Source organism: Fringilla coelebs (genome assembly GCF_963513975.1).
Source record: "Fringilla coelebs genome assembly, chromosome: 4".
Taxonomy (NCBI): domain Eukaryota; kingdom Metazoa; phylum Chordata; class Aves; order Passeriformes; family Fringillidae; genus Fringilla; species Fringilla coelebs.
The window spans coordinates 66954148-66972935 of NC_140032.1; the positions used below are offsets into that span (position 1 = coordinate 66954148).

Here is an 18788-nt window from a genome sequence, read left to right on the forward strand (position 1 = left end):
AGGAGCAGGATATCATCTCTGAATCTTTCAAACCAGTCAGTGCAGCCTATAAAAATTGAGATGCAGACCCTAAGAAAAATGGGAAGAGGGCTGGACAGACAGTATTTTGCTCTTGATGGACTTTTCATGAGTTAACTGCATTTGGATGTGTACCATGATTTTTATCTGTAAAAAAAACCCCAAACCTTAAATCAGATGCACCATATATGGCAAGACTGTTCTTTGGGCTGCTAAAGACTACTTGAAAGACTGTTTGTTACAGCTAATAAAAGCCAACCTCAAAGTGCAAAGGATAATACCTTTTCCTTGATTCATTTTCAAATATAATATGGATGTGGACAATTTCAGACAAGTCTGCTTTTTCCAACACTTCGTGAGGCACAGCTTCCCTACCTGTTTTGCCTGTGTATTTCTGGATGAATGGTCTGTATGCAAAATCCTTCTTACTAGGAATTATCAAACAAACACAAACTAAGAGACTCGGTAGAAATGGTTATGTTAGGCAAAGAGCTGGACGTGCCTGCGAGAACTTTTATAAACATTTAACAGCTGCTCAAGAACACAAATACTCCAAACGCTTTTGTTATCCATTTCAAGATTGGGTCATTCCCACCTTTTTTGCTAGTGTGGCAGGAAATACATCATTTAATGAAAAATGCACTGACTAGCAGCAGCCAGTGTGGTACCACCTGGATACCTACTGTGCCTATGGTCCCCATCCCACTTGCATGAAATCAAGTTAAGTTTTGCCACTGATTTGCCACTTCCACTTTCGTGTGATTTGGATAAATCACGATTGCATAGTTTCCCAAGTATTCTTTGCTGGTATGAATTCAGAAGAACTCTTCAGTGCAACCAGAAGATGATAGCTAATGTTACTCACCAGCCTGGTTGAAAATGATCCCAAATCACAGCAGCTGTGAATCAGTCAGGTTGTAAACTGAAGCACAGTAGAGCAGTCACATTTAAGTTACTTAAAGCAGTTAGCTTTAAGTTACTACTGAACAGCTGCTGCTGAACGCACTTGCTAGTACATTTTAACACTGGCAGGATGGCATGGGAACTTGTGAGTTAGCTTTAAAGAACACAGCAAATTTCAAAAGAAGTTTTGAAGTGTTTAATCAGTGCGATATCTACGTGTTTAAACGCAGGAACTCACAAAACATGCTGCTGTTCTTGTCAGCCACTTATGGCAAAGGTCCCATGCACACACACTTCATGTATTAATGTCTCCCTGCACTACCTGAAACTCAGAGATCTCCCAGCACAGGTGAATATTTTCATTTGGGACTGCTGGATTGAACTGTTGGCTAAATCTCCTGGACTGTGTGGGGTTTTTAGGAACCAGAGTCCAGGTAAAGCCCGTGCTCTGGTCCAACTCTTGGTTATACGCAGTGCTAGGCGCAGGGTACAGCTGGGTTCTGCTCCCCTCCCTCTTCCAAGAAGGACAATAATTGTTGGCTGCATGACACCACTTTTATCAGTTCAGTCTTTGGGTGTTTTGCTCGGTACAGCCCTCACTGACTTCTGCCAGCTTGGACTGAGAGACCAAAGAGACATCAAGACAAATCCAGCCTCAGCTTCTGAAGGGACATAAGGACATTCAAGCTTAGCAGGTCCAAGTCACAAGTGAGCAGTTTGAGGCTACAGAGTAATAGAAAGCCAGTGTAAAAACCATAAAGCACACAGTTACCTCCAGCCAAAGTACAAGACAAATGATACCTCAAGCCTTAAAATTGTGTTTTTCAGCTTCAGCTGTGTTCAGACTGTGGAATACCTGAGCACTGCTGCAATAGGAAAATACAAGCCATAGCTGTTGTCACTGGCACAAGATACTGCACACAGCATGGCAGAAAACAAAACTGTTTTCACTTGTCAACAAGTCGGCTCTGCTTCTATTTTTACTGCTAGAAAGCAGGAACAAGTTCTGCAGTAAATTAAATCCATCAAACCATGGGAGACCAGAGATCAGTCCAAAGTATGATGCAGGATGTCTTTGTTAATAATACTCACACCAAAATCTGAAACCAAAATTTTGGGCTTGGACACCTCAAGTGAAAGTGTAATTAATCTTCATAACAAGACTTCATGTGCTGTTTTAAATGAAAGAACTTGGAATACATTTGGTATTGTGGTGCAAAGATATGACTGGATGCTGAGCAAAGCAGAATATTAAAATGTTGAAATGCAAATTCTTATTTATTTTCAGGGCTAAGATTTCAGTAAGATTAACTGAGTAGTCTATAGCTGTTTTCTGGCCACTGATGTGACCTCTGCACATTTGTGATGCCAACATCATACAGGGTTCTATTGCCATTTAAATTAGTTTTCTGTAGTCACACATGAATTTCTTATTACTTAGGTAGGACCACTTATTCTGCAGGGCAAAAATCCACCTACCTAAATCAGTACTGAGCACTACCAACAGCAGAAAACTGGACATAGGAACAAAATCCTGGTTTCCAGAAACCAAATTCCCTTTGACATCGTGCAAGCCCATCCCTCCTTGCGGAGATCCCCGTCCAACACAACCACCCAACTTCCACGCACTAAATTTTCAGACCACCACAAAAACATTTCCTTTCTGTCCGGAATGCGATGTTTCCCACAGGAGCCCAGCAGGAGAGATGCTCTGCCTGCCTCACCTGCATCAGCAGCTGTGACCAGCAGCAGGTACTGCTCCTTGGCCTCCCGGTCCAGGCTCCGCACCAGGCGCAGCTCCCCACTGCCCGACAGGGTGAAGGCTCCCTCCTCGTTGCCAGCCACCAGCACGTAGGTCAGCTGGCTGTTCAGCCCCTGGTCGTCATCCCTTGCTACAACCTGCACAAGCCATGCAAACAGAACAGATATCAAAGACTCCAAAATTATGTTGGGATAGAGAAAGCATTCTCTATAATAATAATTCAAATTAATGGGCTGAATTAATGCAAGTGCTACAATTATAAATTAGCAGTAATTGAAAAAAAAATACTTAACACAGTGGTGGTGGATTTAAAAGCATAGTTTGAAAATACTAAATAGTTGATTATTTATTTTTGTCAAGTGTAAATACAGGAAGACTGTGCTGGGGGCTCAGTGAAAACCTGGTATAAGCTAAGCTCTGTATGAGAGCAAGCACTGCACGTCCTGCTGTCGGATTCCAGTATTTGGCACACAGCATCATCCCATGCAGGCAACAACCAGATTGAGAGATTTGTTGCATGGAAGTTGAGAATGAGATGAGAGGATAGAGCAGACTCTGAAAGTCCCAGTGGAAGTGTGAAGATAGGCAGAGGAAACACAAACAGAACTCCAAAGAATAATATTAACTCTTGGTAACAAAAAAGCTCACCCATACACACAAAAAGGAAAACAAGCCAACAGAAACTGCAAATTCTATTCAAGCCAAGAGGCAACTTCTGCCCTGTTTTGCCTTTTTAATTTTGGAGGAAGAACACTGTAGGCATGCCAGTAATGGTCAGAGACACGTATTTATTGCTGAATGTACCCACCTGAAGGATAACTTTTGGGAGCATCTCCAAATTCTCGGGGACGTTCACAGAGTAGGGGGAAAGCTCAAACGTGGGAATGAAGTCATTAACATCCTTCAGGACAATACTGACTGTCGTGGTATCAGTCCTGGGGCTGCTCCCACGGTCAGATGACTGAACAGTCAGCGTGTAGGAGGGTTTCTTCTCTCTATCCAAAGGCTTGGCCACAGTTATCACCCCCGTCACGGAATCGATCCGAAACTCATTGCTGGCATCCCCGCCCACGATGGCGTAGCGGACCTGCCCGTTTGTCCCCTCATCTCCATCGGCAGCCAACACCTGGATTAAATCCGTCCCTGTCAAAGTATTTTCCGCCACCTCCACTTTGTAAAGCTTCTGGGCAAACAGCGGGTTGTTGTCATTAATGTCCAGGACGACCACCACCACATCCGCAGACGAAGAAAGGGACGGCTGGCCCTTGTCCGTGGCTACCACAGTCAAGGTGTAGTTGGCCACAGCTTCTCTGTCGAGCTCCCCGGTGAGCCTCACCTCCCCATCGATGGTGCCAATGCTGAACTTGTTCCCTGGGGGCCGGAGCAGGCTGTACTCGATGTAGCTGTTGGGACCGCTGTCGGGATCCGTGGCCTGCGCCCTGAACACCACCGTGTCGATGGGCGTGTTCTCCGGCACGTAGGTCAGCCTTGGGGAGATGAAGCTCGGGGGGCTGTCGTTCACGTCCAGCAGGATGATGGAAACTTGGGCTGTGCTGGTGAACCTGGAGGCTGGCAGGGGGGCCATGTCATGGACTTGCACGACGAGGCTGTAGAAGGACTGGCTCTCCCGATCCAAGGGCTGCCGGATGCTCAGCGCCCCGCGGCTGTCGATGCCAAACTGCCCCGCGCTGTCCCCGGACGCGATGCTGAAGGACAGCTGAGAGTTGGGACCTGGTTGGGGAGGGAGAAGAAAGGTAGATGACATGACTTCATGCCACTGGTATCCCCTAAGTATCAATATTTCTGGCCTTGTTTCCAGAGGAAATTTTCCTTCGCTTTCCCACAGAAATAAGGACCGCGCAATCACATTGAGTGTTCAGCCTCCTCACCACCGTTTTTTGAATCCATCTGCTACTTTCAGCCAAGTTTCACAGTGGACCAGAAGCCTTTGAAATTATTATTTTCTGACAAGATAATATTCATGAAAGAGAGAGGGAGGATGTTAATTGGAGAGGCCACAGAGGGAACACTTGGCAGGGTTCATCTCTGCTTTTCATTCAGCAGGAGCTCCACGGTGGCACCACAAGTAATTTTTCCCCATCTACAAGGGTTAGGGATAAAGGATTTGGAGGGTTTTCCTTCAGAAACCAAGACTCAGAAGTTCTCTGCTCATTGAACATCTGGTTTCCTCCATTCTTCCCAGTTCAACTAAGCAACGTTATTATTAATGTAATTATTTCATGAATTTTTCCATTCAATTAAAAAAAGCCACAAGCAGAAACTCCCAAGCCTAGCTGGAGCAAGCCAAGAGTGAATACTGGGGAAAGGTATGCTTCCCATATATGGCATGGTATTCCAAAATATCAAAAGAACAGCCCTCACTCAGCAATTATGGTCAGGGGAGAGATTTATCATTCCAGTAAGGGAAATGCATCCTGAACCTGGACAGGGCTGTGAAATATCCTTAAAAATTCTTTGTAGGAAACAATGTGGGCTACCGTGTCAATTCCACAGTTCACTCTAATCACTGGGAACATCCAAATGTGGAAAAAGTTCTCTCCTCCATCTATCTTACCCCTATTTTAATTAATTTCAAAAATTGCTCTTGCTTTGCATATTCAAGACTGTGTTTAGGATTAGTAAATTAATAAAACATTAGCTACTAATTTACCTCTCAAACTACCTTGTTCATGCAAAGAAAGCTGCCCACTTCACTGATTGCTGTGCATTTTATCATTTTTACTCAGAAGCTTTTTTCTCTCTGAGTGAATTGCTTTGATAATAAAATTATCCCTGCATTAGATTTATTAATCTCTGTTTATTATGCTCAGACTTGAGAAATCTAGTTTTTATGTGTCTTTCCCCCAGTGGCTACTGTAATTGGCAATTTTCCCTCTCTCTTTTTCATCCTGAAGGAGTCAAATTATAAAATGAATAGAAAACACATGAAAGACAAAATATTTGAATGCAATTAAAGAAATTAATACATTTATCTGCCAGATATTGGTGTTTCTCCATTACTTGAATCAAGTGAAAGACAGTGAAAGTCTAATGCTACTCTGCTCTTTGTTCAGTTGTATTTTCAAATGATTAATTATATGTATGAAAGCCTTGACTTCAGTAAAGTACTTTTCTGGAGATGGGTAGGATTTGGGTCCTGCAAAAGAAAATAACTTTAAAAAAAATACTCTATTTCCCCTTCTCCCCTCCAGAGTTTTCTATGGTGCTTTCTATTCCTATGAAAAAATTAGTTTGTTATTCCTTATCTCACCTCCATGAACATTTCATTCTTTGTCCTGTGTTCTCATAGGTTTCCGTGCTGCTGATGCTTATATAAATGAAACTATAAAACAGAAGAGTTGCCTAAATATCAGTGGAGCCAGGAAGGGCACTTAATGAACTATTCTCTGTTTCAAACCCAACATGCCAAGCTGGCATTGTGCACCTCAGCCATCCCCCCTTCCAAAGTTTGGAGCAGAGCTTTTCTTAGGGAGAATGGAGGGACATCCTCTTTGCTGAACCTTAGGTTTATTTAATCTGAGGGTTCATCTGATAAAACACTGAAAGGACAGACATGGAGTCACCAATTTCATGATAAGACTCCTCTAAAGAGTTTTGTTTCTGTTTTTATTTATTTACTAATAAGACTAAAAAAAAATAAACCCAACAAAACTACTTCCCCTCTGCAATTCTATAAATACCTGCAGAATTCAGCTGGGAAATTACACCAGCTTTGCCTGGAGGAACACCTATGAAAAATTTTAACAAACTGACAAACACGCATGTGCTTTCCTCTGAGCTTTTTCCTGTTAATTCTTTGTTGAAAAAATAAAATCTGAATTTCAAAGTGAATCAGTTTAAGGTAACTGAGTTCTTTAGTACATATTATGATATTATTAAATATCCAAGAGCTGCAGCTGATATTTGCTATGGACCTGTATATGAAACAGTCCAAGCTGAGATAAACAGCTGCTGTTTCCCAAGGGGTGTGCTGAACAAGAAAATGAGAATTGGAGCAGTTTCACTATCACCATGTTTCTGTCTTTTATCAGTGTTTATCCTAAAACAACAGCCATACCTCATTATAAAACAATGTCTTTTCAGAGCTCTTTCAAACTATAGGATCATGTAACATAAATAATCAACGAAATTATATTTGTATTGAGTGCACTATCTGTGAGCACATGGAGAAGAGTATAATACTAGCACTAGCTATTTCTGTGCTCTAGATAAACATAAGACAACACAAGATAACAAGTTTGGGCTTGAAACAGAAACAACAATAGATCATAACATTTCCTTAAGTTACAGTCCTATGGGAGAACTCAACCTGGCATGCTCTTGGAATGATATTTCTGCCCTATTAATTTTAAATCCAGCCTGCTAGAAAAGCAAGCATGCCAGAAAATATAAAAGGCAAGATATCTGACTTCTCCTCGCATTGCTCCTCAAGTACTCATTTGCCTCCTTGATAACTGAGTGTGTGATGAATGTGAGTTGATATGTCAGTGCTATGATATAGCTCCCATCCACTGTGCACAGATGGAAATTAATGTATGAGGCGCGAGAGAAAAGGAAAACAGACTCATAACAGCAAACTGAAATTAACTTCCAAAGAGGTTTGAAACCAAGTGCTGTAGTCCCGACAGGAAAATAAGATATGAAAGAGGAGATAGACACAAACCCATTTATCTACAAGTCTGGAGGAACAATCCCTTCCCCAAGTATGCATGATACAAGAGCAAGCTCCTCCTCCAACTTGTTTACTTTATGTAAAGTAAGCGCCTTCACAAGTGTGGTGAAAGAGAGATTCATGCAAAACCAGCCAGCATCACAAAGTTATGACTTCTGAATTGTTGGCTTATCTCATGGAATCTCTTCTCCCTTCCTCAGCTTGATCTCAAAACCAGTTACACAATTTATACCACAGAAAATTCCACCCATCAGCGGAAAATTTATCTCCCCACATAAATGTTGGAGTCCAACAACTCAGCATTTCCTGAGGCAAAACTGCTTTGCTGAGCAACCTTGATAGGTTCAGTCAATTTAGGTGCACAAAGAGGGATTCCTCGAAGCACGTAGGTGCTTTGTCCTTGAAGCACATTTCAGTGAAAGACACTTCCATGGGCTCCACTGAGCCCTGTCAAGCTGAGAGGAGAAAGGGCTGCTCCTCAACATGTCACAAAAATAACCTTCACCTGTAAAGTCACTGTGAGTTATGAAGAGTTTTGCATTAAGTTACACAGGGTAATGTCTGTGGACACTTCAGAAAATGCGGTACACGATGGAATGTTGTTTATGCATTTTATGGTCATAATCTGTAATTCTCCTTGCTTGGGCACAAACTATATGGCGAAATGGCTAAGCAAACTATAAAAATTGTACCTTTTACACTCAACACATTAACACCCTCTAGATGCCATAAATAATCCCAATATTAAAGCTTATTTCAATGGCAAATTTTCCTAAGATCTCTTTCAATATGTCTTTTAACCTCCACTATCGACAACTTGTAGATGACAACGATCTTCATGATAGACTTAAAAGTTAGAGTGCATTTAAGATGACTGGAGATAACATCTGATTAAAGAAAAAAAACTTGGCAGACTCAGGTCTAATTTAAATGTGAATTTCAGCATACGAGAGCAGCAGCTTATGGGTAGCCCTAATTTTCCCAATTTCTAATAAGTCTTGTGGTGAAGCACAGCCTTAGGACCACAGACACGGAATGTCAGGGAACTCCTACCGTCATCGGCGTCAGTGACGCTGAAGTTGAGGATGGCGGATCCCGGGGGCAGGTTCTCCATCAGGGAAGTGCTGTAGGAGGCCATGCCAAACACGGGCGGGTTGTCATTGATGTCCAGGATGTTGAAGTACACCCTGATGGCCGTGGACTGGCCTCCCCCATCCTCAGCGCGGACGGTGAGGATGTAATACTGCTGTGCTTCGTAGTCCAGCGCCCGGGTCAGGTTGAAGACCCCGGTGACGGGATTCAGGAAGAAGATTCCCTCCTCATCATCCTCACTTATGGTGTACGTGATCTCCCCGTTGACGCCCGAGTCGTCGTCGGTGGCAAGAATGGCTGCCACCAAGGAACCTACGTGGCACAAGAGCAGAGCACCATCAGGCACCTGCAACAGCGCGGCATCAAGCAGATCCACAGATGAGAGATGCCCTCCCAGGGAAACTCAAGCCTCAACACCGTCTGAATAATTATAGGGACATCATGTTCTTGCTTCTACTCAAACGCTGTAAGAAATGGCTAGGAATGTTTTTTATATTATGCAGACTAGATATCAACAGGGGCAAAAATACCTTTTGTCCTGCTAGGCATTGCCTTCCTATGACTCAAAGGACTATGACTCCCTTTGCCGCAGACAATCACAAGTTCTGGAACCTTCTAGACGTGTCTTTCCAAATGCAGAACCCAATATGTGAGTACAAACCGCATAACCCAGCCCTGCTGTTTGAAACAGTGCCTTTTCAGGGTAACTGTGGTTAGAAAACTAGAAACCCTATAGGGGTCTGTTCTCTGCTGTTTTCTGAAATTCAACGCCCTGTGAATTTGTGCCAGTGTTTTCATTTCTGCATAGCTGACCTATCTGACTACAGTTTGGAAATCAAGTGTCACTTTTTAGTATTTCGAACACTAATTATAATTAAGATCAGCTCATTTCCAAGAAAATCATTAGGTTTCCTTTCCCTGGAACCAGATGAACTACGTGCAGCACAGTTAACTACTTTCAAGAGACATGATAAAACTGCTTATATCATCAGAACAAAGAAGAGTGCTGTAACCCCCTTTAATCCAGCTGGATATGCTGGTATCATTCATACCTATTTGACGGTCTCAAGCTTTAATGTTTCTTTAACTGCAAGGGGAATGAGGATTACTCTTTGGGATAGAAAGTGGAACCTCAAAAGGGAAACCTCATGGCCCTTCCCCGCTGGGTGAGCCAGCCAGCTGCTCCCAGACTTCTGGAGAGCAGAGCAGGAGAAGATGCAGTACTTTAATACAAAAACAGCCTATTTGTTCCTTCAGCATCCATCACTGCTGAGCTGGCTATAGAGCACTAATGCACACCCTGTACATGATTAACGAGAGAAGTCTCATTTTCATGTGGAGAGAATTAGGCTTGCCTTTTCCAGGGTTATTCCTGCTGAAACAGACCAAGACTCAAGGCTCTGAGAGAAAAGAGCATGGCTGGGGATCAGCAACCAAAGCACTCTGTGCTACACAGACATCTCAATTACTTCCAGATCAGATTCCTGAGGCACAGCTGATTGCACTGTGATTCTTTAATGTGAAACACCACCAAATTTTGGGACACGGACTGTGGGGCAGAGTGCAAAAGTTGGAGGCATGGGGGTAACCTTAGTTCCCCCAAATTAAGACTCCCATGCTTATGAAAACCCTAACAATAAAAGCTCGAAAGCTAACACCAAATAATTTGCATCTCCTTGATTTATTCATGTTTTAGAATAAGTTTCGAACATACTGCTGGTAGATACTGCTTTTGTACTAGCAATCTGTATAAAATCTTGGCAGTAACGCTCATTTCTCACCTGGAGACATGTAATATAACCCAGTATTTGAAAACTTTTTTTAACCTAAACACTTTTTAATCTACAGCCCCTGTTTTAAGCATCAAAAGACGCTCTTGCATACGAAACCAGCTTTAAACTAAGAAAGCAACCCCTTGAGAGCCCAGCGGTCGTATTTCCACGTCCTGTTTACCTGGAGTGGCATCTTCTGGGATGTCAAAGGAGTACACTGGCTTGGAGAACTTGGGGATATGGTCATTGACGTCGCTGACGGTGATGTTGATCCTCACATCCGAAGACTGCAGGCCGTCGTCGGCGCGCACCAGCAGGGAGTACTTGGAGCGGCGCTCGCGGTCCAGGCGCCGGGTGGCGATCAGCTCCCCCGACTCGGGGTCAATGTGGAAGCTATCATCTGCACCGCTGATGATGGTGTATGTCACCAGGGCATTGGCTCCCTAAGCCAGAACAGAAGTGGTCAGATGGCCTCATTCCCCAGGAAAACCACATCATAACTCGCAGTAAGACAAGGATCGTTCCAGGAACTGCGCTCGGGGATTATTTTTCACAACGGTTTCCTTTAATAAGCAGCCTTCCTGCCCAGTCCCTGCTTCAGCCCCACATACACACAGTTTTTATTTATGAGATGTGAAATGATAAAATTACCCAGATACTTTGTGCTCTACTCTTTGTAGAAGGATTTCATCCAACCAATACCAAAACACTCTGTTACCTGTTTTAGTTTCAAACCAGCATAACCGAGCCATGTGACTTCTTAAAACAAGAATAAACATTGATCCTTATTATCTTTGAAGGTTAAATTAATTAAGGTTAAATTAAATCCCCCCAGTGGGATCAGCCCTGCCTTTCTTGCTCTCTGGAGATGGGATGGAGGATGGAGGGAGCAGGAGAGGGAGGAAGGGAGGCATGGAAGCAGGGTGGACCTAGGGCAGCCACGTGGCAGCACTTCCACAGCTCATGGTCAGGAGAAACTCATGGAGGCTGTGCTTGCAGCAGCCCCTCAAAGGTCAGTTTCTGCATGGAAATCTGTTTACCCATGTAAATAAAAAACCCCAAAGTGACAAATCAGACATCATTAAAATCACAGTTCTGATCTCTTGGGTTGTGCTGCAAGTCAAAAGCATTTGCTTTTGGGTCACAAAATTTCATTTATTCTTGGGGGGAAAAAAAAGAAGCATTCATGTGGACTTTGAGCATTTTGGTTGAAAGGAAAATTAAGGAAAAGTAATGTTACACAGAAAGATGTCATGTACTTCTTTTTGCAAGACAGGCTTAAGGACACTGAAGGTTTGGTAGCCTCTAATATCAGATACAGTATTCTAAACCCTGTGTGCTGATGGTGCCTGGAAATGCAAGCAGATATTTACTGTGCCCTCCTCTGGTGCCAGGCCAGAGCTCAGGTTTGACAGCTGAAACCTGCTGCTGACATGCCAGTGGCACTTCTGCAATGAACAGCAGATCAAAGAGAGAAGGCAGAAAGGAATTCTAGGGCTGTTTCAAATATTCCTGCCTAAAAAAGCAAATTGACAGAGATAAACACCTGCTTGTGTTTGCCAGAGGAGACACAAGCATTAGTTACCTGACCTTACCAGCATGCCCCGTGCCAAACTTTCTCTCTGGGGTGCTCTTTCAAAGAGTCAGACTGAGCTAACTGATAAAAGGAAATTTAGAAAGAAAACAGGTTTCTGCAGGTGCCCAGCCCGGCAGAGCTGTGTGCAGTGCTCCATCTGTGTGCTCAGGTGTGCCTAGGGGATGTCACAGGCTTTCCTCCAATTGTGTGGCTTAGCCATCACATCTCATGGGAATTTCCAGAGGTGACCACATTCTTCACCCTGTGTTTGACCAGCCAGAGTCCTTCTAACAGAGTGCAGCTAAACTCACAGCCATGTGTGATACTGGTTTATACTTTGCCCTCAAAATAAATCCTCCCCCTTCAAAAAGCAAGGGGCAATAAAAAGGTATCTCAGTCCAAAGCTGCGCATCGCTAGGAAAGCTTGGGCTCCTTGTAAAGAGTTTGAGTTACAAATGTTCTGGCAGGGAAATTGGAATCACTGATAAAAACACTGACTGATTTCCCTCTAAGGTAACAAATCACTTCCCACTGGATGTGGGAATGTGATTATTCAGAATGGATCATAGATAAGGGGCAGTTCAGGAATGGTTAAAAAGAGGCTGGAGCATTATTGCTCTAATCTTAGATATATTTGCCATACCACAGCACAGAGTGGTAGCTCAGTATTTACTGCTTCCTAAAAGAAAGACAAGCAGCTAGAATCTTTGTTACACAAGTGCACCTTTCCAAAATCCTGGGTTTTGTCTGTGTATCAGGCTACTACTGGAAAATAAAGTGAAAACCAAAATATTTACAATCACATTCACTCCATTCCTGGGGGTGTTCCCGTGGTTCCCTCTGTAGTAGTAAGATTAGTACACCAATTAACAATCACAGGAAGACTAACCAAGCTAACAGAAAAAAGGCCAGGAATAAAATTTTCCTGAGGAGGTTGAATTGCCCTGTTATTGGAAAACAAGAACTGCTTGTTGTTGTCAAGTGTAACTCTGTATTTTAATGCCAACACCAACTTTTTGTATGATTATATTCGCTTTTTAGTAGTTTTCCTCATGGAAAGCAACAGTTCAAGCAAACAAAAATAGCATGATTAACATTTTTATAACTCAAGTTTCTAAAATAAATGAATGCATCAATGGCATGGTAGTTTCTTCACAGTATCTTAGTTGCAGCATTCTCATAATAATGAATTTCAGAGGGCAAAAATCTTTTGCAAACAAACTCATGTACAGAGCACACATTTTCTCCTTGTTTCATTTACTCCACTTTTTGGTAAAATAACAACTTCTTTTGGAAGGGATAATATTGATCTTTATTAGGTCTAGTCGAGGGAAAGCAGGCATTATCAGAGTTTTACTTGTTCTCCAAGGCTTGTCCCAGATTAATTTTATTGCACACCTTGGAACTGGGCTCAACTACAACATCTTGGTTTCAAAGTTATCTTAGACCTCCACAGTACTGGACAGAACTTTGGGAATGACTGCCATGATTCCTAAGGCCAAGCTCACACAAAGGGATGAAGAAAATGGGTAAAAACATGTCCAGAATGGCACTTTTACTCAAAACTGAAATCATGCTCCTACCTCATCAGCATCCATGGCTGTCAGCTGCAGTATTTTAGATCCATCCCCTATGTTCTCCTCTACAGTCAGGTCAAGCATGTCTGTGGGGAATACTGGTGGGTTGTCATTGATATCCTGAAGTGTTATTTCTACCTGTAAAAAGCAGGAGTAGGAAAAAATTGGAGTGAGCACTGGACATGGATTGGACCTGAACGTTACTAATAAAATAATTCTGAAAGAAATCAGGTAAATTGCTCTTAATCACATGAATTAGCACATTCCCAAATCCCACCGACAATAGGAAAAGCCCATCCGGATATTAAAATTCCACATTGTTATAAAATACTCCTAGGAAAGCCTCTAAGACAAATAAAGTTCATTTGACTTGTTGATAGCAACTGATTTTAAATGGTCCTAGTCTAGTTTATACTGGAAGAGATCCACTGATAGACTGTCACTGTAATCCTCAAAGTCAGCCCCTGGAGAGGAACTGCCAAGTGCCGGGGCAGGAGATCGTTCAACCATTAAATGCTGCCTGACATAAAGATGAGGTGGTGTAAAATTCTCTCTGAAATGTTTATATATTGGCAACTCTCCGTTCCGAGAGGGGGAAAAAACACCCTTGCACTTAATATATTTTATAACAAATAATCTGCTTTTCTCTCTCTCAAAACTCCCCTCTAATTACAAACAAACGCTGCTTTAGGAGCGCCCACTACTCTCCTTGACTATCCAAAACTCAACAAATGTTCTTTTCACATGCCATATTTGTATGCCTTTCCAAGTAAGAATGATAGTTCCTGAAAGGTTGTTTTGTGATCTTTATCCCTCGTTTTTCATAAGCAAGATTGCTGCCCTGCTGATGCTAATTCAAAAAGATGCAGAGCTATGTTTTCTCTTGTTGCTGGGTCAGGAATGTAATATACCAAAATAGAAAAAGACGACACAGATGTTTTATATTTATCATGGAAAAAAAAAGTATGGTTCTGGACCCAAAATATTAAACAGTCACCAAACTCTGAAGACCCACTAAGGAGGAAGTGAGTAGCTGAAAGAACTGAGGAACAGAGAAGCTAAAAGGCAAAAGTATGGATGACTTTAAGAAGGTACCTGGACTGACAGACAAAACCTTATTGATGCTACAGTATCTGCTATGCCCTTATCCCCAAGGATTCTCCAGGCACTCAGTTGAAAATATGGATTGGGCTGCTCTGGATATAACCAAGAGAGGCATTTCTGGTGATCCAAAGTCTATGATTTCTGCTGTTTCTAGTCCCTGTCATAACATTTTCTTCTCTGTTCTGTTTTCACAGGGACCACCAATTGCCAAACTGTTCTGGCTTGATCACCATGATGATCCCAAACACAGAGGAAATATATGTTAGTATTAGTATAATATTAATATAATGGCTATATGTGCTGGAAGTGGAGACAGAACAGGGGTCCTTTATAGAAGGCCATTACTTATTTATTCCCTATTTAATCCCTTTGGAGACTCAAAAATGGTACACAAAACAATTCACAGCCTGAGACAGATCAACCCAGCAGGTTTTATTGTCAAATTTCTATCCCTGACAGCAGAAGTAGTGCTGAGCAGAGCATCATGAACAGTGATTGACAGCCACCTCACCAGACACAAACTTTGGGAGAAGAAACCAGCCTAGGTTGGTTTTCAAGGAGACTGGGTGACAACTAATCCCAGAAATGGGAGGGATGTGGCAGAAATGACGGCTGAAGGATTTTGCCAGCCCTCCCTGCCCGTGGAGCTGGCACAGCACACTCTTCCTGCTTTGCTCCCCGAAGTGCAGCACTTCCCCAGACAGGGTTTCAAGGTAAAGCAGCTGCACAGCTCTGCAATTCATCTACTCCTACCATACATGTCATTCACAGCTAATGTTTCAGCCCAGGGTGACATTTCACCACCAGAACCCATTTTCATGATGAGAGATTGCCCTTTGTACAAATGATATGAAAAATATGTGACAACTTCTGGGGGGTTTGGGATAGGAGCTGTGCATTGCCTACAGCTTGAATAATGTGAAATAGCGAGGATCCAAGAACACAGATGGCTAAGGGTTGGGGGACAAATAAGTTAATTATAATTAATTATAAAGTCAGATTCCAGAGAAGTGAAAAAAGTAAGAATAAAAGAGGAAAATTTATTTTGAAAAATCAGTTCACAAGCAAAGAAAGAAACTGTATTTTATACCAAAGACGTGCTTTAGATGGTGGAAAAATAAGAACTCCTCAAATAAGGATCAGAATTTGTAGAAAATAACACAGCATTTTTAAAGAGCATTTACACCATCATTTATTACTCATCCACAAGGCTTAGATAATGTGTATTGCTTCCTAATTCACCATTGGCTAAGTCCAATTTGCATCTGTGTCTAAAGCTATCTTTTTACTTCTGCTAGAATTTACTGCTTCAGCTTCCAAACAGAACTGCAGACCTGGGAGTCAGATCCTTGGATGCACTCATTTGCAGAAATTTAGCTGAAACAATCATAGAACCACAGCATGGTGCGGGCTGGAAGGGACCTAAAAGATGATGTAGTTCCACCCGCCCTGCCAGGGATGAGGATGGCACTCACTAGACCACGTTCCTCAGGGCTCATCCAGCCTGGCCTAAGACATCTATGAAAAAAGATTTGAGAAAAAAATCCACGTTTTCCCCAAACAAGAGTCTGTTGCATTTCATTAAGAGAGGGTCTCCTACATCCTGAATGAGATCAGATGTAAACTGAGCATCCAGGAGCTCACCAATTAATTTCACTTTGAAATTATTCAATAAATTCCAACATGAAGCAGAAGCCCACAGGAGAACCACAACCACAAAGTCTTCCATTGCCACAGGGCACTGGAGGATAGCAGAGTATCTTATCACACCTTTACTGGAGAAGAAGAAGAAACAAGAAAATTCCACACTGGTGACAAGCCACCCACCAGCCACAGCAGCAAGTACAAGAATAGACATCCAGGAAACCAAGGCCTCAAAACCTCAAATACACCACAGGATGGAACACAAGGGAGCTGAAGGGATTTATCCAAACCTGGAAGGAAGGAACCATTACATGCCAGTAGAATTGCAGGGAGCAATGTGCACAGGCTACATGGAAAGTGATAATTGCCACCTCCTTGTCCAAATCCATCCAAAATGAGGAATATTCTTCCCTGACCTCAAACTCGTCACTCAGCACCAATCTAGGATGCAAAGGCAGACACGAACCAAGCACCTCACAGCACTCAAAGTACTGCACTATGCAACAACAATTTCTGCCACTTTCCATCTGGCAAATCCTCAATCCCCATTTGTATCAACAGCAACTTTAATACAGGACCCAAAAGTTCTTTCTGCCGCTCAGAAGACTCAAATACAATAAAATACAGAAACAGCAAAGATAGTTAAGTGTCTTTGCACCTGTCTATTCTCTAACTTGCCCTCTCCTGTGGTCCAGGCACTGATGGGGGCTTTGCTCCTCTGAACAGCCTTGAATTTCTGCAGAAGCCATGAGAACACAAAGAGCTACAGACTGTCTTAAATCTGTTAAGACTGTGATGGAAAACTGATTAATGGATTCATAATATTGTCTTGCTTTTGTCGTTCAAGGGAAAATGAAAAGAAATGAGAAAGCTTTGGTCAATCCACCTGTACATACATCTCCACAAAATTACTCTTTTGTACAAATTCTAGTACAGTGCTTTTCCCTCACACATTTAATACGTCTAGAAAAAAAAAGACTGAAAATCAAAGCTTTCCCTCAGAGCTTATTCTTCAGACAAATACACATTGTTTATTTACCAACCCTTGTAAAATAAACACAGTAATTTTACATATCAATTTCTTTGCAGACCATCTTTGTGTGGGTTTTTTTTATTAGTTTTGTTTGAGTGCTTGTTTTATGTTTGACTCAAGCTAAGATGCAAAAAGAGAGGCGTACAACAAACCACAGAGATCTGCAATATAGAAAGCCAAACAACACCACAAATTTCCCTGTGCATGAATCAAATTTCTCCTTCACAGGCTTAATAACATTCTCACAAATTAATTCCCTGCCCCTGCCACAGTTACAGATGGCCAGCCCATCCTCATCTGTGACAATCTGATTGCTGCAGCCTGTTGTCACAGACATTTTAAAAGCAGAAGTAGTATTAATTGCCTTGATCTTGTTAGGATACTTATTTGCTGTTCAAATTAGCCTCTTGTGGTTTTTTTTTTTTCCTCTCCAAACAAATTCAGAACAGATTGAGGCAGGGCACCACTCACCTCAAACAGTTCTGCCACAATTTACTCTGAATGTAGATGCTAGAAAAATAGTTCTTTCTCTATTCAGATACAACTCAGCTGTTAACAGATATAAGAATCATATCAAGACCTCAAATTTTAAAGCATTTTAAAGCACACAGATCTATTAAAGCATTTATGACATAAGCTATTCTTCAGTTTATTTAAAATAATTTGTTGAATTAAGCTGCTAAAAGATGAAGTTTCACTTCTCAGAGCAAAACCACCAATTCCACGTCAAAAATACCAGTACCCCAGGTAACCATTACCGAACAGGCTAGACAAGTTCCACGCTCAACATGAAAAGCTTAAAATGAGAGTTTTATTCTGGAAAAAGAAATTATTTTAGTGGCTGGGTTTATGAGCTACAAAGGTATGTAAAATCAAACACTGCCCTGCAAGGCAGCGTGCCAAATTCTAACCAATCCTGACACCTTCCCTAAACCAACGGGCTCGCTTGGCCAGACCCTGCCCTTCTGTTTTACTGCGGTTATTAACGTTTCGTTTGCTTTCACTCCAAACTCAGGAGGCTTTACAGACAGAACAGCTTTCTGAAGTTCTTCCACCTATCAAATGACAGCGAGAGGAGGAAAAAAAGATGACACAGGAAGCATGAATGAGCTCACGTGGCAGCGGCAAGTTTCCCTGGGAGTCCCCAAAGAGTGATTCTTGCTCGGAGCCACGCCATCCATGGCACACAGTGGGTCGGAGATCTATAGATAGAACACGATCTGAGGGAGGAGGGAGGAACTCCCAGATGCCTCACGCCTTCCATGCCTCTTCAAAAGCTACAACTATTTGATTCAAGATCAAACAGAGTGCAGAGGCAACAGCTTTTCTTTCCATTTATATGGTGTTGAGTCATTCTTCTTCCCTTTGCTCGCTGCCTCTCTCAGGAGATCCCCGCTAATAATCCATGAGCAGCATCCCCACAAATCACCCTGGAGACTTTTGTTTATGCCTAAGCCATTAGATGATCCTTCATCTTGAAACAAAATTAAGGAGCTTTTTCTTCTTTGCTGGAGACCATGGCAGCACATTATCAATTTGAACTGAATAAAAGAGAAAGGATTTTATTTCCCCCTCCCTTGGTAAATATTCTAAGTAATATCATTCATGATCATA

The 18788-nt window shown here is 42.2% G+C and overlaps 1 protein-coding gene across 1 annotated transcript in view; it reads right to left on the bottom strand.

Annotated features, from left to right (window-relative positions):
- FAT4 (FAT atypical cadherin 4) overlaps positions 1 to 18788 on the bottom strand; it is a gene marked incomplete at both ends in the record, with an annotated part of 119576 nt that overhangs the window by 44676 nt on the left and 56112 nt on the right. The window contains 5 exons of the mRNA XM_084204240.1: positions 2646 to 2820; positions 3492 to 4414; positions 8430 to 8780; positions 10422 to 10683; positions 13400 to 13531. Coding sequence (XP_084060366.1) covers positions 2646 to 2820; positions 3492 to 4414; positions 8430 to 8780; positions 10422 to 10683; positions 13400 to 13531 — 1843 coding nt within the window. The remainder of the gene's footprint in view (positions 1 to 2645; positions 2821 to 3491; positions 4415 to 8429; positions 8781 to 10421; positions 10684 to 13399; positions 13532 to 18788) is intronic.